The sequence below is a fragment of the Pimephales promelas genome, chromosome 7 (assembly GCF_988280905.1).
Source record: "Pimephales promelas chromosome 7, fPimPro1.hap1.1, whole genome shotgun sequence".
NCBI classification, from domain to species: Eukaryota; Metazoa; Chordata; class Actinopteri; order Cypriniformes; family Leuciscidae; genus Pimephales; species Pimephales promelas.
The window spans coordinates 1,619,356-1,641,561 of NC_142775.1; the positions used below are offsets into that span (position 1 = coordinate 1,619,356).

The window sequence follows — 22,206 nt, forward strand, 5'->3', positions numbered from 1 at the left end:
GCGTACGAAAATTCTGCCTTATGTGCGTACGCACACTTTAAGGATGAAATCTACGCAAAGTTTTATACATGAGGCCCCAGAGCTGCCAACTTAAACAGGCTTAAACAGGAACATTAAAATGATGCATTAACCCTAGAACATTTTTGGGGCATCTGACCCAGCAATTATTTTCTTTGTTTTTTGTTTTTGTTGAGATCTGGTGACTGTGGCGGCCATTTTAGTACAGTCAACTCATTGTCATGTTCAAGAAACCAATTTGAAATGATTCCAGCTTTGTGACATGGTGCATTATCCTGCTGGAAGTAGCCATCAGAGGATGGGAACATGGTGGCCATAAAGGGGTGGACATGGTCAGAAACAATGCTCAGGTAGGTCGTGGCATTTAAACGATGCCCAGTTGGCACTAAGGGGCCTAAAGTCTGCCAAGAAAACATCCCCCACACCATTACACCAGTCTCAACAGAAATAGAGACTCATCAGACCAGGCAACATTTTTCCAGTCTTCAACAGTGGAGATGAGTGGTACCCAGTGGGGTCTTCTGCTGTTGTGGCCCATCCGCCTCAAGGGTCCTTAGGGTCATACAAATAAATTTATCCTAAGACACAAGTGAGATCACACTTTGTATCAGAAATAAACATGTTTTTTAAAAAATGGCCGCCAAAGCGCCGAAAATACTCTCGAGCCCATATCTTTCCTTCTGTTATCGCTATAATGATGAATTTAGTGTCAAAGTGTACACTTTTGGGGTCAAGGAATCCAATAAAATTGGTTTCAAGTAAAAAAATAATAATAATTTTCTCCATACCATGACAATTGCGGGTAAATATACACATTTCACATAAAAATTATGTCATCAGTGTGTGTGACTTTACATATGTTTTCATTAAAAAACTTTAATTTTGAATTTAAGCAGTGCAGCTACTTCTGTACATTACATTTGTCCTAAGTAGCATGAGATTTCGACCAGTAAGGAGTAGCCTATAGCAAATCAGTTCCTGCAACAACACATCCCATCTTCACCAGGAGCTGTGACAGCTGTTGAAGGTCAGAGGTGACAGGTTAACACTTTAAGGTTCGTATGACTTTCTTGTTAAATAGAAAAATGTTTTTAATGTTAGATAACTAATAACTAGCTAGATAGTTGACTATGGAAAAAAAACCTTAGAGGGAAAACCTCTTCTCGAGACTACTGAAGGCAAAAATTATCCTTATAATTTGTGTTAATTTAACTGCACTTGCTGCTGCTAGCAGACCTAGGCAAGGCAGCTTGCGCGCCTATTGGATGCTCTGCGGTAGAGCCCTGCGCTGGACTGTTTTCTTCATCCCGCCAGCGCCCGCCGAATTTCTGACCATTACCGCCCGCTCCCGCAACGTATGTGCTCCACTCCCACCCGCTCCCTGAATCAGTTGGACATCTGATTCAGATCATTTTGACGGCTGTTAACGAGAGGTAAAAACGATATAAATTCTGTTCGCTTTCTCACACAAACCGCTCGTTTCGTGTCTTGAGCCATCAGTGTGTACTTACATTCACGAGTCATTAAATCATGTTTAATTTTGACTTCTCTGTGCTGCTCTTTTAGGAGATCCCCATAGACCTGCATTATATGACTGACAGACAAGAACGGTTTGACCGAAAAATATCAAAATTGAAAATACTGCGGAAACGAAGACACCTACATCTTGGATGCCCTTGAGATAAGATAAAACACACCAAAGATTAATTTCAAAGTGAACTATCCCTTTAATGTTTTCTGTTATATTTCATCTGCAATAACAATGTGGACATTTATAAAGATCTGTTTGGCCATTAACTTTTAAAGGCATCATTAATACTGCATTAATATGAGGAGAGTTGAAACAACACATCAACACTTCTGCATTTCTCTCCGATACGGTAGGGAAATGAAATTAAACGTTGAAGATTTTAACTGTGACAAGATGATTAACTGGTCTGTTTACTGTCACAGAATGCGGCACAGAGCAATAGTTCAAGACGCAATTGTGTGACGTGATAGTAGGGCTGGGCGATAAATCGATTTTATCGACTAACTCGAATTTTTAGTTTGCGCCGATTTTCTTGAATAAAAATCGGTTTTCTCTTTAACAACTGCCGAAAATTCAAACAATAAACACCGTTTTGGCGCTTGTAAATGTGACGTGATCACGTGAAAGATTATTAACAGATCTCAGTTCATAAAACCGATCGATCAGTGTTTTTCAACCGCGGAAAGATATCCATAAAACAGCCGGAGAAGTTGGAGAACAACATGTGTCACGTAGGCCTAACATTACATTTACCTCGACCCTATGCCTCAGGAATGCCTTTTAATGATCCATATAGCACGCATGTTAGTTGGACTTAAAATAATTGCTATAGAGAGGAGCATTTTGCTAAATATGATAACTATATTACACATTTATTATATTTGACCTAAAATATTATAACGTTGTTTGTTATTATAAAAACGCATTATGTTTAATTTGAGTTAGTTTTAACCTTTAATAATACCAGCTGACAGGGCACTCTGTATGTTTATAGCATTAGGTAATTTATTTTTGGAGAACAATTAACATAACACATTAACATATCTACTGTACCTAATGATATTGAATCAATATCAGAATCAAATCTTTGAAATTGTGAAATTTGTGTTAAGCAATAATAAAAAGCATACAGTCTTTGTACCATGTAAACATTGTGTTTATGGTTGATAAACCTATAATAAAATTATGTTTATTTACCAAATAATTTGACAATCACAATAAACTTATTGTGATGCAAGTTGTTTTTATTTTTTTACAATCCCAATCCACCCATTTAATGTTATGTTAGATTTACACTATTTACATTGACAGGGCCTGCCCTCTTATCTATTTGGCTTGTTGTTTCTGATTGCACTTTAATCCAGATAATATCACAGAAGGGAATATCAATACAAAATAAAGTTAAACTTGTTTTGAACAATTTCGTTTTAAGTAGGGACAGAAAAAAATCAATTTAAATCGTAAATCAGATTTTTTGTGAAAAAATCGGAGATTTTTTTTTAGGCCATATCGCCCAGCCCTATGTGATAGTATGTCCCTAAAGCTTATTTTAGAAGCTCAGCTTTTTTACTACACACTTTTTTTTACACAAGTATGTACTTTTTCTTCACAAAAAGAGTTCGTATATATACTTTTATACTTTGTCTATACTCTATCTCTGTCTATCCCTAAGGTAACATTTTACATATATGCTGGGTACAAGTAATGGTATAAGTTTTTATCATCTCATACATCTATTTTAAGTGTATAACCATATTGTCAATCCTTTCAATAGCAAATGATGTGCTACTGTAACTAGTTTTGATTTGGTATTGACTTTGAAGTGCTACTAATTGCACTAAAATATTGCCACTCGATAACAACACTCTCACACATATAAAGCTATTGTAACTGCGCTTATTTCGTTGGTATGAGTAGCAGTGGGTGGTAGACAAGAAATGTACAGTTTTCTTGCTGAAGCCATTTCTTTAGTCATTCGGCAGTCCTGCAGCCTGAACCCTTGGAGGAAAACCACCCTTACAATAGCTATCCCAAATCCCAAAAATCCCACATTTGTCCCTTGGCCTCTGTCCATCATGGCCTCCTAATCATCCCCATGAACTGATTGGCTTCATCACTGTCTCCTGTCCACCAATAAACTGGTGTGTGTGTGTGTGTGTGGTGGGCGTTCTGGCGCAATATGGCTGCCGTCGCATCATCCAGGTTGTGCTGCACATTGATGATGGTTGAGGAGATCCCCCCTTCCATGTAAATTGCTTTGAATACCTAGAAAAGCGCTATTTAAATGTAACAAATTATTATTATTATTATTATTATATTATCAGGCTAAATACATTTTAAATACATCCCATCCAAAGACTTCATCTCATGAGAGATCTTTTGCCTTGGTAAACAAGTAAATTTTCAATTAGAACTTTTCAGGGGTGAAATTGTTCATCTGAGGGAAGTTATGAAACTGAGGGGAGGTTAAATTAATGAAAAAAAAAAACCTAAATCAAAAAATATTTGTATACAATAAAATAAGAAGATGTTTGTTTACTGTAGAGATCATATCTGTGCATTAGTTAAGCATGAATTAATGCATATTAGTGCACCCGTATTGTAAAGTGTTACCCAATATTTCATATGCAAGCTAATGGTGTAGTTGAGGAATTGTGCGGTATATGGATAGAAAAGTACTTTATACAATGAATAGATGAGAAGTAATGTATATATATATATATATATATATATATATATTATTTGTATGATTAAAAATGTATATTTTTTGTACAATTACTCAATCAATTGTTGGGGTCGTATAGACCCCGAAGCCCGGAAGTGTAAACAGGAAACGAAGACCATTTGAAGGTTAATGTGACTTCATTTAACAAATAGAATTAATTAAAAAAAATTAAGAAATGCCCATGTTCCACATTTTTTTTCGTCTTCAGTTGAATGGACTGACATATTGAACTAGAAAACACCTTGATGTATTTTTTTTTTACCTAAACCAGTTCATGAATTGACTTATTTTAAAATGACCTTCTCACAGATCCACTGAAAAGCATCATTACATGGATAATCAGCAAATACTGTATCATAATTTACAGCACAATCTTCATCAATTCCATTTTGACTATTTGGCTCTCCAGACGCCCAGAACCTGAAATTAAAGATCAGCCTTTGTGATATGATACTGACTGTGAGAATAATTTATTAGACAATAATCAGTTTAATTCATTGATTTCTCACCCAGAGCTCAGTGCGCTTCCATCAACCCATTTCCACGTGCCCTCCACATCACTGTCAGTCACACCAATCCAGACTTTATCATTAGGATATTTCTTCTGAACAAACCCCTGAGAAAATTAAACAACAACACATTCAGATCATAAAGAGAATGAACAATTTACTTCCTATAAGTTGTCATCTAGACCCCATTTACACCTGGTATTAAAATGCGATCTGTATCCAGATAAGTTATCCGGATAATAAAAAACGCATGTTAATGCAAGGTGTAAATGCGTTGTGATCGGATCGCGATCGGATCTGCCTGACCACATCTGGAGGTAGTCTGGCTCGCATTGTGTCCGGATCTTTACTAGGTGTAAACGCAATCTGGTTGTTGAAACCACATATGTATATTTTACTCCCCCCAAAAAGGCAAAAAATAAACGAGTGAGCTTGTTATATAGGCTATATGTCATGTTATAGTCAGATATGACGGCGCTACTGTGACACGGATCACCGCAGATGAGCAGCTGAGCGCCTATATTCATTGAGCCAACGTGAAAACATCGCAAATAAAAGTGAAAGTAAGTCACAGACGCTTAACACACAATCATCTTCAATTAAAGAAACGAAATTATCTTACCAGGCCTGTTGCCACTCTTTTATTGATGTCTTTGATTTGGAAATTAGCTGATGATCAACGAAATGCAGCTCAAATCTGTTGCTTTTGGTGGCGTGCAATCCATTAAATCTGCATACGCGGGAGTTTAAGATCGGATTTATATCTGTTTTGCAAAAACACATTTATGTGGCCAGGTGTAAATGGAATCGGTACTTATTATCCGGATAACTTATCTGGATACAGATCGCATTTTAATACCAGGTGTAAATGGGGTCCTAGTCATAAAATGCATACCTGCCAACTTTTGAGTTTTGCTTGGCGTGAGATCTGTTGACGGGGTGGGGTGGGGGGTTGTTCATTCGCTATAGATCACGGGAGATTTGTAACTAATTTGCGGTATAACTAGTGGATCACGAGTGGCCCAACAGATAGATCAATAGATAAACTCATCTTTCAAATCATCTCAACTTTAAAAATAAAGCACTAATCAAAAAGTCTAAAGAATTTAGAACTAGCCCACATATGTGTGAGAAAGAGCACTGTGTCATTAAAAAAATACCATAGAGAATGTTTAAATACTAAGATCAGCTTACGAGGGAAACGGGGAGGCTGTTTCTGCTGGAGATGATTGGGAGAGGTCTCTGCACCTTGAGGTCTCTGCGCGCGCTGACATGGAGTAAAGCCTTGTTTATACTCGACGCGTCTGCACGAGCGCGGTAAAATGACGCGTTGGGTGCGCAAGACCGGCAAGACCTCACTTCGAGCTGTGTGCAAAGCTTGTGTTACAGCGCGCGCGGAACCGCATCCGAGGACGATCGACTTCGAGCCGAATCTGTCCGAGCTTGTACGTCTCACACAATCAGAGTGTACAAATACGAGATATTTTACGGGAAATACTAACATGGGAAGACAGTAAAAGAGCTAAAATACGTGAGAAACCCGGAAAAACGGGAGGATTGACACTTCAGCGTGAGAAATCGGGGGTGTGGCGTGTGAGCGTGTGAAACCAATCAAATGCGGGTGTCTCACGGCCAATGCGTGAGAGTTGGCAGCTATGAAAATGGTAAATGGACTGCATTTATATAGCGCTTTCAATGGCCACCAAAGCGCTTTACATTTGCCTCACATTCACTCATTCACACACCGACGGCGGTGTCAGCCATACAAGGCGCCATCCAGCTCATCGGGAGCAGCTTGGGTTAGGTGTCTTGCTCATGGTCACCTTGACACTTGGTCAGGTGGAACCGGGGATTGAACCACCAACCTTTCGATTTGTAGACAACCTACATGAACCCAGGGCCGGACTGGGACCAAAATTCGGCCCTGGTATTTGTGATTTTCACCGGCCCAATTGATGACGTTAAAAAAAGTCCCCAGAATCTGAACATTTTTCCCACTGAGACACACCATACAAGGCAGCAATGACTTTCAAACTGTAGGAATACACGTCATGATATAAGACTGAGGCGCATAGACTTCTATACACATTCACAGCTAGGGTCCAAAATTAACACCCGCCAAGCGGCAATTGTGAATAGATTTTCCGTTTGGCGAGCGCGCGCACTCACTCTTTGTCTTTGGAGCCACGCGAAAGTATAAACAAGGCCTTCATGGATTCCGGGAAATCTTCCTTATTTTCATTGTTCAATGTTGACAGCTATATGGACAGTGTTGGGAAAGTTCACTTTCTACATGAACTAGTTCAAAGTTCAGTTCAAAGATTTTAAAATGAACTAGTTCAGTTCATAGCTCTTTTTTTCCATATGTTGCGAGCTCTTTTATTTATTATTATTGCCACAGCCCATATACAACCACAGACAACAATTATTTTATCGACAGGCAAAGTTTGCACAGAAATGTAAGATTTTTCCCATCCTCACCGACCTCGTCATAAAATCCGTTTAAATATTTGACCCAGGCGTACGCACAAAAACGGGTGAAATGAGAAATGGCGACACCGTCGGCAGTTGGGAAAAACACGTGAAAGTGTGAGAAACTGTAGACGGTTGTGTAAAATAAATGCCAATACTGCCTCTCATAAATAACACGAAGACTTCACAAAGCAAGTCTTACAATTAAACAGCCTACACGAACACCCGTTTGATTGATCTGCAACAGAAATGCAAATTAACACATATTTCCAAAAAGAAAGAAATATGTTCTTCAATAATATTGGCATGTTATACAATTCATCCTCATAAATAAGATGGTAAACAGAACGAAATAATGTACAAAACTGATATTCTCGCCAATATGTCCATCTAACGGAGCGGATATAGCAATTAGATAGTCAGATAGATAGATAATTAGGGAGACATAGCTATAGATAGATCGATAAATAGATAGATGTATTATTTGTCCACTGGGGAAAGTTGTTTTCATAGTAAAAGATGCCTTCATCAGCTGCAGATTCATGGTATTCATGGCCTTTAGTTTGTTTTATTTTTGATAAAATAACGTATGACGTGTCTCAACCATTCAGAAAGCAGCAAGAAATTACATTTGCGCTGAACTATTTCCAATTTAGATTATAACCGTCATCCGTAGCTTGTCAGATGCAGAATTAAATGGATGTAAATAAAATGCCCCATCACAATATAATGACGCACAATGGCTGATCTTGCGCTAGAAGATGTGGCGATTAAATGGAAGGATTCAGAGTGAACGCATCATCTTCAAAACAAAAGGTTTGGAAAAAATATATTATTTATTCAAGAATTCCCTCATTGTGCAGTTTATTTCAGTTAGGACAGTCTTGATTTCGCCCAACTCCTTGGCCACCTCTAATTGAATTAATGACTAGACGCTTTTTTGCCTCGACTTTGATTTCCGACCATTTCTTTTTTATTTCGGCCACAGTCCGAGGTTGTGAGGCTACAGCATTTACGGCGTCTGCAACCTTTTGCCACTTAAGTGCCTTTTTGGCATTAGTAATGCCCACACTGTGCCCTCCAAACAACATTTTCTCCTTTTTTTCACCTCGCCAACGATAACTTCTACTTCATATTGAGTGAAGTTATGTTTTTTTTTTTTATTCCTCTCTGTGTTTAACACGATTTCGCAATCGATGAATATTAACTTGTGGGCGTTTCACGGACTATTTATGGGCAACTATGGGCGTGACATGAAGCCGCAAAAGCTGCGCTACATTTAGAACTGATTGTGATTTATGAAGGGAAAAATGCGTAGGATGTGCGTGCGCACGGTTTTATAAATCCGAATATTTTTGTGCGTACGCACGTCCTATGTTTCATCCCTACGGCAGTTCTTACGCAAATCCAAATCCTTTTTTGGGGTTATATGAATAATTCAACATGCCAGAATAAAACCCCATTTTAGAATATAAATATCAACAAAAATAATTTTTTTTGAAATTACGATTGGTATTATTATAGCCTACAGATGTAAAAATGTAAAGTCATTCTATTGGATACTATTTGTTGCTTAGTGTAAAATGGAAATGCATGGTACTTTTATTTTATAAATATAAGCAAAAACTAAATGGTGTAACAGAGTTTTAGAATTAGACAAATCTTTCTGCATTAAAGGGTTAGTTCACCCAAAAATGAAAATTAAGTCATTAATTACTCACCCCCATGCTGTACCAATCCTGTAAGACCTTCGTTCGTCTTCGGAACACAAATGAAGATATTTTTGATTAAATTTGAGAGCTGTATAACTACCACATTGGCTCCTAAGGGACTGCCTCTTGACGGCCCAAAAGATCAATGAAGAAAATGTTTAAATATCCCAAGTGACTACCGTGGCTCAATTATATGTTTATCAAGCGACGCGAATACTTTTTGTGCGAAAAAACAAACAAAAATAACGAGTTTATTCGACTATTTCTTTTCTTCCTTGTAGGCCAGAACGAGACTTCCTTATAGATTTCCAAGACGCATGCGCGAGAATTGCGATCTAATCTGGTGTAAGCTGGTGTGAGCAGATCGCAATTCTCGCGCATGCGTCGTGGAAATCTAAGGAAATCTCGTACTGGCCTACAAGGAAGAAAATAAATAGTCGAATAAACTCGTTATTTTTGTTTGTTTTTTCGCACAAAAAGTATTCGCGTCGCTTGATAAACATATAGTTGAGCCACGGTAGTCACTTGGGATATTTAAACATTTTCTTCATTGACTTTCTGGGCCGTCAAGAGGCAGTCCTTTAGGAGCCAATGTGGTAGTTATACAGCTCTCAAATTTACTCAAAAATATCTTCATTTGTGTTCCGAAGACGAACGAAGGTCTTACGGGGTTGGTACAGCATGGGGGTGAGTAATTAATGACTTAATTTTCATTTTTGGGTGAACTAACCCTTTAATAGCCTAAATATAAATTTAACTACAGCAGTCCATGTTTGATCGGGCTTCGAACCCATGTCATTGTAATGTTCGAACCATAAGTTCTTCCACTCGGATATGTCTTCACTCACTGAGATATTCCCAAACGTTTGTTTCTCCAGTAAGTGTTAGCTGTTATGAGAAAAATAAATTCATGTGAGCGCACCGCAGCGTTTGTCAAACTCTAATTAATGCCAGAATAAAACCCGATTTTAGAATACGCACTCGCCGTGGTGTGTCAAAAGACTCAATTATAAACTTCAATATTTCATTCTAAACCACCTCAAAACACTTTGTGACATTTTAAAAAGCCGTGAATCAATGTATTAAGGCCATTAAAACTGAATGTTATCTCTCAATACAGAAGCGCTTGTTCAGATTTTATTATTTGTTGTTTAAACGTGAGTGTTGCACATTTTATATATATATATATATATATACATTTGATATTGTCTATTTAGGCTAATTATAGCTTTGATTTAGCCTGACTTAGTCATACTCATATTCTTGTCGGAATATGAGACTGTAACTCCTCCGTTGGGCTTTGATTATGAGGCGTGTCTTAACCGAACCAGGAAAAAAAACAACTCTGCACTGAATTGGATAGTCGGTAAACCTACAACCAATCAGAGCAACGCAGTAACAGTTGTCAACTACAGAACGTAGCCTAACTTTACTTATTTTAGAAGTAAAATAACGAGTGTTGCTTCTTTTACTTACTCCTTCATGAATGCGACCAAAGGAGAAACCACAACGACCACAGGCTTTTTATTACGTCCCATCTTCTTAGCGACCGTCAGAGCCAGCTGATAAGTTACACTTTTCCCGAATCATGTTGGAAGGACGGCAAAAATCTCTTTCTGACCGACAAATGCCTTGATTGCAGTTTTCTGTTTGTCTATTAAAATTAATGCGCTGTCGATTTATTTCACAACAGACGCGACAGCGGAATCTATACATCTCAATTCTCCAGCTGCAGTCGTCTCTGAAGGAAATCGGTTAGCGCTCTTTGATAATGTGATGATTACGTCCTTGCAGATCACCTTCCATCATCGTATAAAGCCCGCCCTGGCAATTTAATTGGCCCGAACGTTTCTTGTTTGATCATAATTACTCCTCAATGGATCGAGTCCAGACCGAACTTCCCGACCAAAAAATGTTGTGGGGGGAGTTTGGGCTGGCATCCAGGCTAGCTTTGATTACTGTGGAGGGGGAAATCCCCCACCGGCAAATCGCACCTTGCTTAGCTTGGTAATGTTTTTAGGTTTTTTTTAAATCTGCATGGAACCCCATTAAGTTTTTTTTTAATTATTATTATTTTTTTTTAACAGAACTGCTTTTGAAGATGTAAATTCAGGCAATCTGTTGGATGAGATTTGTTCCTTAGTGTAAAATGGAAATGCATGGTAATTTTATAAATCCCATGTTTATTTGGGATTTGAAACATTGTCATCAAAATGACATCGTCCTAAGTTCTACCACTCGACCACAACTTTTCTCACCGAGAAAAGCCCAGAAGTTCGGTTGTTTAGCAGTCAGTGTGCGCACGTGCGAGAGAAGCTCTCTTCAATCTTCTCATTCCTCAATAGCGTCATTGAAAGCATCCGATTTATTTTCACTGACTGCGAGATAGGCCTATTTTAACTTTTGATTCATAAAATGTTCTGCTATAAAATTTTATATTATATTTAAAGCTATATTCTATTAAAATGTAGGCTACTTTTACATAATTACGTTCTGCTTTCGCTAAATGTCCCTTTGCGCCACCTGGAGGTCATTTCGCAAACGGCTTTGAAATACGACTGGTTTATTTTTGCCATTATATCTGCCAAAAATTTGGCAGTTGTCGCGGCGGTAAGTGTCATTCTGGTTGTCCACCTATCGTTTACGATGTCTTAGCCAGGTAATACCAGACTCTACTACTTCACTTTGCTTCGTAGACAGAGTCTGGAATGGCATAATAGAGAAGTGTTTTCTCTCTCGCAAGGGGGCGCTTCTCTGAAGTTTAAAATCATTGGTTACCCGTAAGCCAATCAGATAAGTCTATTTATCACCTATGTTATGCGCCGACACGGCCGCATCGAGACATTATGCATCGAACTCAAATCTATGATCGAACTTCCACCGTAAACAGGGAGCGGCGCTTTTGTAAGGGCTGCAAAATGTGTGCCAACCGGGAAAGAACAATTCACAAACTAGGTTATTTATATGAATTACTGAGTTGCGGCCGCCCCGCAACGTCGGCGTGCCCCATTCTCACGAGTCATGACTGATTTAGCTTCCGCAGCGCCGCGAGGACGAGCCGCTGCTCTCGCGAGTCATGAATAGGAAGTTAATTTTACTGATTCTCTGAGTCATTTCGTTTATTTAAGTGGCTTAATGTTATAATTTTAAAAGCCAAATTCCCCGATCACATCCACCTACGCAATGTTGATCATATTCTAAATTAAGAAATCATAATCCAGTAAAAAAAAAATGATTTACAGGGAACATTTAAATAATCACTTTACCTTCCGAGTCTTACGTTCATTTGTCACGTGACATACACAATGAACCGCAATGAAGTGATCGTTCATGAATCACATATCTGGGACTAATGCAGCAGGATGTCGAAACGAAATATGGTGGATTATTATTATGATAATAATAATATGATAATAAGAGCGCACCAGGAGCGTTCACAGCCGAGGAGACCGACTTTCTTGTCATGGCCGTAAAAGACGGAGAACTGACGTTGAATGGGGGTAAGTTATGTCCTTTTAGTTGTGCATATAGTTATGGCCAAACAGGTCTGATCCGTCATTACTACAATTAGCCTGAAAAAATTGGGTAGCCTAAATGCCTAAGCTTGAAGTGTTAATATTTTTCCTTGTTATAATGATTTGCAAAAATAAAAACGGCTGCATCTGTGTTGACGAGAGAATCAAAAGTGTATGCGCGTTGTGCAAGCTACATAATGGCCAAGCATGCTGGTTTTTGCTGGTATACGTTGCAAATAGAGGGGCAGCAAAATAGTTTTTTGCCTAGAGCGGCAGAAGTGCACGCGCCGGTCCTAGCTGTAAACACTGAGCGAAATACCGGAGTGAACATGGCTGTAAGTGTAAACGACTTTTGCTTCAGTTTGAAAACCCCTGGAATGTTCTCCATAACAGAGCGAATTGCATCCCGTGTCTTGTTTCCCATTTCTGCGGTTGTTTCGGTTTTCGATTTCTCTAACTACAATGTAAATCTCGGCGCTTAGCGTCTACGTCACGGCTCTCAGCCCGCCCTCGGTTCGTTGATTGGCCGGCTGTTTTCAGGCCGGTGGAAAACTGAAAGATAGGCCGCTATCTCAGACTCACTACAGGAGCGAAATGAAATTAGCGGAAATAGGAAGTCTGACGTAGTCTATGCCTGTGGAAAGAAGAGCATGGAAGTTAGCAAGCGCACGTCACGTCCCTGCTTGCCTTACTTTTCCCCTCTCAAACACAGCTCCAGTAATGTTCGAGTTATGTTCCCACACACACACACTCTCCTTTGGCGGATCCGTCGAGGGACACAACAACAGCCTCTCCACAGCTGCCACAGCACAGCCAATGAGTGAGACAGACGATCACTGTGAAGCTGCTAAATGAGTTTTACATTATAGGCTTCAGTAAATCGAGTAAAAGGAGTTTCTCCACTGCGTAAAGCTACACAATACTCGGGAACTGAGGTTACAATAGTAACCGATTAGTTTACTCACTTGTTCTTCTCTGTTGTTTATGATGATAAGATCGGCTCCTCTCTCTGTACAGTATCTTCTGCTCTCAGTCCAGCTCTTCTTCTCAGTGGAAAGGAAGTAAAGACTGGATTTATAGTATACCCATTCATCTGTAAACACAACCAGTTTAGGTTTAAGCACTTTATTCCCATCAAACTGACCTACAAACTTCATTTTAACCGGTTTCACCTAAATAATTAGTCATGTAACCTGTAAAAACGAAACAACCAAGTTTAGTTTTTATGTTTACCCTTTACACGAAGAGTTTCTGACAGGTCATTTTTCTCCTTTTTTAACTGGTCTCTGTCTTTAATCAGGTCACGGTTACTTGATGACAATCCATCTCTCTCTTTTGTCAATTGCATGTTCCTGGTAAGTAGCTCATCTCTCTCTTCGGTGAGGTTGTTGATCTTGGTTTGTTGCTTGTGTGTCTCTTCTGTGAGGTTGTTGATCTTGGTTAGTAGCTGGTGTGTCTCTTCGGTGTAGTTAGTGCTCTTTGTCTTGATGTGGACACACAGCACTATGACCGCAGTCAGCAGAACCACACACAGCAGAACCACACACACGAGAGCAGCTCTGGGGCTTCGGTTCCTCACAATACCAGTTCCTGAACACCACAGATATGAAGATTGTTGCTAATTGCTTGTATGACTCAAATGTGTGTGTGTGTGTTATAATGAAATTAATCTCAGTACCTGGTGTTTGGGAGTTCTCCGTTTCTGTCCTGACATCAGAATCGTTTATAGGATCCACATTAGCATAGATATTCTCTTCTTCATCTTCTCTGTCCATGTCATCTTTCCTGGGAATGTTCATATTGCCATAAGACATATTCAGTCTGGAGTTAGATGTGAGATTATTAGAAGTTGTTTCTTCGAGTGGTTTGCACTGCTCTGAACTTCTGCTTTTGTGGTCAAGATCCGGGGGGATGGGGGGTGGGGTGGGCGGCTAAAAAACCTCTGTACTGACTTTTGACAAAAGTTTTTCCTTTTCTTAGTAAAAATAATTTTTACTCGTGCATTTATGTCCTGTGTTAAGATGCATGTGACATTTTCCATTTCCTCAATTAACATGGACAAAGCCTGTAACTTCATACTGAAGTTAATAGACATAGAACTCATTTCACCATATAATTAGAGATCAACTGAAATCATTTGGATCTTGACTGTTTTACGTTATTTTTGATATCTTTACTTCAAGTACTTATACATATATGTACAAAATTCAGTTTGTGGGTGTGAGTTTTAAAGACGTGTGCTATTTCTAAATGAGGAAACAAATGTAAGACATATGTCAGATGAGGCCCTACTGACACAAACATGCAAATTCACACTCTAGCTAATAGAAAAGTAAGTAATTAAGAAAGTAAAGCGAAGTGAATGTTTGTCACATGGTTTGTTTTACATATCACCTTCTGTTTTCTTCTAACATGTGATTGATAACGATAAGATAAGAAAAAGACCAGACCTGCCAGCTTAAACAGGCTTAAACAGTAACATTAAAATTATGCATTAACCCTAGAACATTCTTGATCCTAGATCAACTGAAATAATTTGGATCTTGACTGTTTTACGTTAATTTTGAAATCTTTACTTCAGGTACTTACACTCACACACACACCCACACATACCACACACACACACACACATATATATATATATATATATACACACAAAATTCTGTTTATGGGTGTGAGTTTTAAGTTTGTGAGGAAGACGTGTGCTATTTTAAATAGGGAAACGAATGTAACACAAGTGTCAGATGAGGCCCTATTAGCACAAACATGCAAAATCACACACTCGCTATTAGGAAAGTAAGTAAGTAATTAAGAAAGTAAAGCGTGAATGTTTTTTTTAACTGTTTGTCACATGGTATGTTTTACACTTCACCTTCTGTTTTCTTCTAACATGTGATTGATAATGATAAGATAAGAAAAAGGCCAGAGGTCCAAACTTAAACAGGAACAATTAAAATGTTGCATTAACCCTAGAACAATTTTGTTAAAATTAGATATCAAGAAAAGATTAACATACTCGGAACGTGTGATCCCTACACAGCACCCGCTGATGTTTTCATTGCTTTGAAGCTGGCAAAGTCTCTAGCAGACTTGGAGTTTGGAGATATTTACAGAAGTATTATCTTATAGAGAATCCGTCACCTTACACCACACAAAAAACGAAAGCCTACAAAAGTACAGATAGCTTTCTTTTTTTCAAGAGTGGATGGGTTAACAATGCTGTCGTATGGGAGGTGAAAAACAGGATTATCTTCTTAATCAAAGTAAAGGTCCGTTTGCTTATGTTTACAGCTATAACGTTACACAAAGGGACATCTGTTCCATCGTGTGATGAAGTCTTCATCTGAATATGTACACCTTGCCTGCCGGCGAATGACAGCTTGATGAGTAGTAAAAAATAAAAACTTATGCCAACTGTATCATATATGGCTAGCAGGATGTCAAACATTGTAGCCTGTAGCATTGTGTGTTTTGTTCTCCTTCTCAGACAACCACTTTTCTGGGTGTCGTTTGGGATTCGGTTTCGATGCGGGTGCGACTCGATTCTCTCAGCTGTGAAACAAGTAAAGCTAGGCCAGCTAGCTTTCGGAGACTGTTGGGTCTGAAGGCAGCAGCGTCCAACATTATACCTTGCGGCCTGTTGTACATGAGGCCACTACAGTGCTGTCTCAGGACCAAGGGATTCTCACCGAGGGGAAATCTGCTCCACACGATCAAACTGCCTTTGTGCTCTGGTCTTGTGGAAAGAAACTTGGTTCCTTTGTCGTCGCGTAACTATAACGAAAGATGCTTCCCTCTCAGGGTGGGGGCGGTCATGAGTGGTCGTCCAACCCAAGGTCTGTCATCTATCATGGCAAATGAATTGTCTAGAGATGTTGGCAGTGTTTCAGGCTCTGAAACACTTCTTGCAGACCTGAGAGGTCATCATGTGTTAGTTCAGTCAGACAAAACGTAGGTGGTCTCTTATATAAATCATCAGGGGTGCCTGCGGTGCCTGCGGTCACGCCGGCTTTACAAGTTGGCCCATCAGGTCCTTCTGTGGTCCCTAGGGAAGTTACTATCACTGAGAGCAATGTATCTTCCTGGGTGTTTGAATATGGTAGCAGACTCCCTGTCGAGGCAGGGGCCGAGGCTGGGGGAATGGAGACTCCACCCCTGAGGTGGTGGAGCTCCTTTGGTTGAGTTTCGGTCGCACCGAGGTGGACCTATTCATTGGCATTGTCATCTGTGGTTCTCCATCAGTCATCCAGCCCCTCTAGGGTTGGATGCTATGGTGCAGCCGTGGCCGAGGTCAGTAAGGTCTTTCCCCCGATGGCTCTGTAACCAAGAGTTCTGGAGAGGGTTTGCCGGGACGGGGTCCGCCTACTATTAGTAGCCCCGCTCTGGCCGGCCCGAGTATGGTTTGCGGACCTGTTTTCTCTCCTGGACGGCTCTCCCTTTGGCGCTCCCGGTCAATATTTCAGCCCCGCCCAGAATTATGGAAACTGTGGGCTTGCCCTCTGAGGGGGCCCAGCTCATAGATTCCGGTCTCTCAACCGAGGTTGTTGAGACCATTCTTCACTCCAGAACTATCGACGAGGAAGGTACATGTATATGCCTCAAAGTGGAAACTTTTCACTTCTTGGTGTGGAGAACACGTGCAGGACCCAGTTAACTGCCCAGTGGGTGCAGTGCTGGAATTCCTACAGGAACGTTTCTCCACAGGGTTATCCCCCTCCACACTAAAGTTGTATGTGGCGACACTTGCTGCTTACCACGTCCCTTTCAGTGGAGTTTCTCTTGGGAGACACCCACTTATGACTGGTTTCCTTCGTGGCACATTGAGGCTGAGGCCAGCAGTTCGTGCGAGGGTGCCGACCTGGGATCTGGCCATTGTATTAGAAGGTCCTTGCTCCTTTCGAACCTATTGAAGAAGTTCCTCACTTTTAAAACTATCTTTCTTCTTGCTATCTCCTCACTGAAAAGAATCGAAGATTTGCAAGCTCTGTGCACCCTCGTGCCTGGAATTTCCGCCTGGCATGGTTAAGGCTTTTCTGTATCCAAGGCCAGGTTACGTTCCCAAGGTCTCTACTAATGTTGTCAGACCTTCTACAGGCTTTCAGTCCTCCATTTCTGTCATCAGACCTGCAGAAAGGAAATCAGAAGTTATTTGTATGTTTTGGGCCACCCAGGAAAGGGTGTCCTACGTCTAAACAAAGAATGAGCAAGTGGGTGGTCGAGACTTGCTTATGAGTCGGCTGGTCAGCCTTCACCTTTGGCTGTACGAGCCAACTCTACTAGGAGTATGGCTGCTTCCAAAGCTTTATTGTCAGGTGTTTCCCTTAGTGATGTGTGTGATGCGGCTGGATGGTCTTCACCGCATACGTTTATTAAGTTGTATGATTTAGACTTGACAGATGCTGTCGTCCTCTGTGCGCTAGATCTCACATGACGGTCACTTGTTCCTATGGCGACGTGGGTATTCACGTTCCCACAGTGTTCAATGCAGCTCGAAGTTCCCTTGAAAGGGAACGTCTCGGTTGCGTATGTAACCCTAGTTCCCTGATAGGGAATGAGATGCCGCGTCGTTCCGCCATACTCCCGGCATTCCCGTTAGCGCTTCGTTCAGGCCTGTCAGAAGCTGATGCGCTTGTGTTTTTGGGGTGCTTTATAGTTTCCTGGTCGATGACGTCACCTGTCTATGACGTTACGCCGCTCCATTGGGCTGATTCCATACGTGCTTCATGACGCACAACGCAGGGGAGTTCCCACAGCGTTCAACGCAGCGCCTCGTTCCCTATCAGGGAACTAGGGTTAAATACGTAACCGAGACGTTTTTTTTTTTAATTCATGTGTGAAATCTTGACTCACATGTGTAAGTTGTACCAAACATAGACAAAATGAAAATGGGCAAACTTCTGGTTTTTGGGAACTGGTCATGGTTCAGTTCAACCAAGAACTGTACAAGTCCTCCGGACAGAAACCTACTCTTTGAGTTAGATGACGTCTGGATGTCTATGAGCTCTAATGGCAGCAATCCTAATCAACACTAAACGGGTCTTGATACACTGCAGCACCTCGGGTGGTATATTGAAGTCATCAAACCTCACAGCAAAATTTGAACACAGTTTTTCCAAAAAATCTGTCATACCTCTGGTAGTTTTTGCAGAGGAGTTTTTGCTGAAGTCCTGCAGTGTTGAAAAATGCAGCATTTGCGCACTATTCAAATCATTTACAAACAAGTCTATCTTGAGTTTTTCCACAATATCGCTCACTGTTTTATCCTTTCTCTGCAACTCCAGATTAAGGCTGTTCAAATGACTGAAAATTTTATTTAGAAAACACACGTCTGCCATGAAAGTCTCGTCAAGCATCTCAGAGAGAAATTCGCTGGCTTTCTTATGATTACTTTCTTGAAGGAAAGCTCTTGCCTAAGTTCTTAATGCATTGCCTTTACTCAACCACCTTGATCAGCAGACATGTAAGAGCTTGCGAAACAAGCGGTGCTGTAGGCTTGAAGTTGATCGTATGAAATTAATTATAAACATAACAATATCCATTGTGTTTTAAAATTCACTACTTTAGCGCAAAGAAAACTCTGGTGAATCAAGCAGAGCAGCGATCTCATTTGCACCCCACCCACCATGGAAAGAGCGTCATGTGTTACAAGCATATTTACTTGTTTCAAATCTAGTCTGTGCTCAGTAAAAAAAGAAACTACTTGCATGTCCGTCCAATGGAATTGATCCCAGCAGTTCCTCCCGAAAGCACACCCCATCAAACTATCTCACACAGACACACAGCTGGCCACATCACTACCATCGGTAGATTCATCCACAGCTAATGACATTACCTCTGCCTTTTTAATTGTTCTAAAACAGTTTAAAAAACACCATTTGACAGTATTTAAATCTGAGCATTTCTGAATAGAGGCAATTATGTTGTTAACCAGGGGACCCCAACACTTCCCTGACAAGCAGAGGATGACCCATCTGTTAATACACATCGTAATGTATTCAACCTTCGGCTTTTTTTTCTCTAGGGGGGAGAGTGGTGGAATGAAATAAATAAATAAATAATACAAGCCCTTAACGCTGCCACGGCTAGCAAATTAGACGGAAGTGGAGGAAAAGCTCTATGTGAGGTTAAGTGTAGAGGACCGTTTTTATTATCATATCTATTGTTGTTGAAGGATAGTGTATTTTAATAATAATAAGCTGAGCTTAACTTTTTTTTTTCTGTGTTTTTTTTAAAATAATAATTGTGCATCTGTTTAGCTTTTATTATTTTTTATTCTATTATTATTTCAAATGATGTTAAGGATGTCATAACCTTGTTATCCAATATCTAAGTTCATATGTTTTTGAATGTTTTTTGACCTTATTGAGTGAATTTCCTGGGGAAAAAATACCTTGTTTAATATATAATAATGCACACAGTGTGTGAGTCGTCTATTGTGTATAAATATAATTATTTTTGAGATATCTTGGGGTTCATTTATAACATAACTCCTGAAAAGCTTAATCCTGTCTGGCACACAAATGATTTAAATCAGGACCATTTTATTTAATAACGAGACTGTTACTCTTTTCTATGAATAATTATTGTGCATGTGTTTAGCTTATTCTTATTTCAAATTATGTTATACCAGATCATTGTTATCCAATATCTAAGTTCATATGTTTTTGAATTGTTATTGTGAGACCACAGTTTGAAGTAATTCGGTAGAATAATGATTTTATTCATTTTTTTTGTGGCAGATATTCATTGTTCCACCTGACCACCTTTGCCTGGCTTTTCCTCTTCTTTACATCTTTGTAGGAATACAATATGCTCTTCAAATTTACCTTTCTACTAATGTTCCTCTTAAGATACTGTTTTTATTGATTCATTAATATTTCAACACACAAATATTAATGTCTTGAGGAAAAACCCAAGACCATGAAAATTCAGTGCAGTCTGGATTACAGTACCATCGGAATGATTTATTAATAAATGTGTTGGATGGAGGTTAAAACGTGTGTGGTAATGAGCATCTGCATTTAAGTTAATCTACAGATTTCTATCACTTTGACTTTACGTTTTTATAATTGCTTGTGTGTGTGTGTGTGTGTGTGTGTGTGTGTGGGGGTTGACTTCCTGAAGATGCTGTGATTTAATGTGCTGTCAGTGCAGTCACAGCACAACTCCATCATGAGAGCACAGAGTCTGGCTGAAATGCCACAAGATGTCATCGCGGGGACTTTATTTCATTTACTTCTGCCTGTTTTACTTCTGACCGGTAAGTTAAAGCTTGCTTGTGGGTAGTTTGAAAACTGTTGGCTTGTTAAAACAATCTTAGGCATGTAATAGTTCATTAAAAATGAAGCCCATTCTCAGTCAAACAGGAGTAGAGGCAAATATTCTGCAGTCCAGACGCAATCTTAGGGAATATGTTCATGTTAATGTGGAGGTTGAAATGTCTCTGCAGAGCAGAAATATTGTATGGTAGTTCTTCTGCTTTTTGATATTGACCAATAACTGGAAGTTGTAATTATTTTAACGGTATTTACCACTTTTACACTATATAGCATCTGCCATTTTTTACACTAATTTTAAATTAGTGCGTAACATTTTGTTATTTTACATATCAAGCATTAGGGCTGCCCGATTGACACAAAATTATACATATTTTTTATAAAAAAATAAAAACACTTATAGGTGGATTTTCTTGAAATTTAAATATGAGTAATTTAAACAAGGCAATATGGTTGCAGAAAGTGAGAAAATAAGGCTCTTGTAATGATTGTGACTTTAGCTGTGAGGCTGGAAAGATGTGGAAATAACTTTCTATCAAATGTAAAATTTCTAATAGTGTAAATAATGAAGAGTTTGTAAGTACATCACAGAATATTGGATATGCATTTAAGAGGTTAAAATGTTGCAAGGACTGTAGCATTGATTTTCATATTAAGTGTTTTAGTCTATATTTTTAGTGGAAATATATGTGCATGTTATGCGGTTATACTGTTTTAATGCATACGTACACGATATTTGTCTGGCACATTTTATTACATGCTGATTAAAATGTATTTAATCCCATAAGAACATAAAGGTATTTGGACACATTCAGAGGTTGAAAGAGTACTGAAAAGTTTTACTTTTAAAGAATTGCTACTTAACATTTTCTTCAGCTTAATGATAGAAAATCCAAGATATCAACCAAAAGTTAAAGAGAAGAAATCCAGTAGTATCGCTCCCCTATAGGAATAATGGTGAGGAATCTGGGTTTCGATTAACAAATCTAGACTGATTTCTAGGTTAAAACTCTTTCTTACTTTTATATATGTGGAGATTGTTCTCCTTCTATGCAGTGTTCAGTCAGCGACACGGATCTGGTTTCCCGCTCGTAGAACGGCATCGCCAGGCTTCGGACCGGTACACAATCACGTTACTCATGTTATCCATCCGCTATCCATATAGGATTGATTTTAGATTTTTTTATTGGGTTTATAGCTCTTCACAACATGTCTCCAGTTTATATCAGTAACCTTTTAGGATTTTTTACACATCGGCTAGGACGTGTTGTTGGCAGTCCCTCGTTCAGAGAACAAGTCAAGAGGAGTCAGATTAGTGGCATATTAGGGTCTTCCCAACATTGCTGACATCCATGAGTCATGTCTTCTGGGAAAAGGGCTTAATTCTGATTCCCACAAATCCGGCAGGATCCCATTTAGCCCTCTCAACCCAGCTCAACACACCTGTG

At 39.4% G+C, this 22,206-nt stretch overlaps 2 protein-coding genes across 2 annotated transcripts in view; one reads left to right on the top strand and one right to left on the bottom strand.

Moving 5' to 3' along the window:
* Window positions 1-4,266: 4,266 nt before the first annotated feature.
* Window positions 4,267-14,371, bottom strand: LOC120486607 (uncharacterized). Its single transcript, XM_039682745.2, has 5 exons — window positions 14,161-14,371; window positions 13,716-14,072; window positions 13,448-13,575; window positions 4,784-4,890; window positions 4,267-4,694 (listed from the first exon to the last, which is right to left on the bottom strand). Exons 1-5 carry the CDS (start codon window positions 14,294-14,296, stop codon window positions 4,559-4,561), a joined length of 864 nt encoding a protein of 287 aa, XP_039538679.2. The 5' UTR covers window positions 14,297-14,371; the 3' UTR covers window positions 4,267-4,558.
* A 6,274-nt stretch (window positions 14,372-20,645) lies between these two features.
* LOC120486771 (piezo-type mechanosensitive ion channel component 2) overlaps window positions 20,646-22,206 on the top strand; it is a 72,919-nt gene continuing 71,358 nt past the window's right edge. The window contains exon 1 of the mRNA XM_089133617.1: window positions 20,646-20,742. Coding sequence (XP_088989743.1) covers window positions 20,655-20,742 — 88 coding nt within the window. The 5' untranslated portion in view covers window positions 20,646-20,654. The remainder of the gene's footprint in view (window positions 20,743-22,206) is intronic.

Excerpts from the sequence above, each read along its gene's own strand:
- LOC120486607 (XM_039682745.2), bottom strand. The coding sequence starts at position 14,296 with ATGTCTTATGGCAATATGAACATTCCCAGGAAAGATGACATGGACAGA. Across the intron at positions 4,891-13,447 it reads TAAACAACAGAGAAGAACAA|GGGTTTGTTCAGAAGAAATA; the intron begins GTGAGTAAACTA and ends TAATTTTCTCAG. Across the intron at positions 4,695-4,783 it reads GGAAGCGCACTGAGCTCTGG|GTTCTGGGCGTCTGGAGAGC; the intron begins GTGAGAAATCAA and ends CTTTAATTTCAG.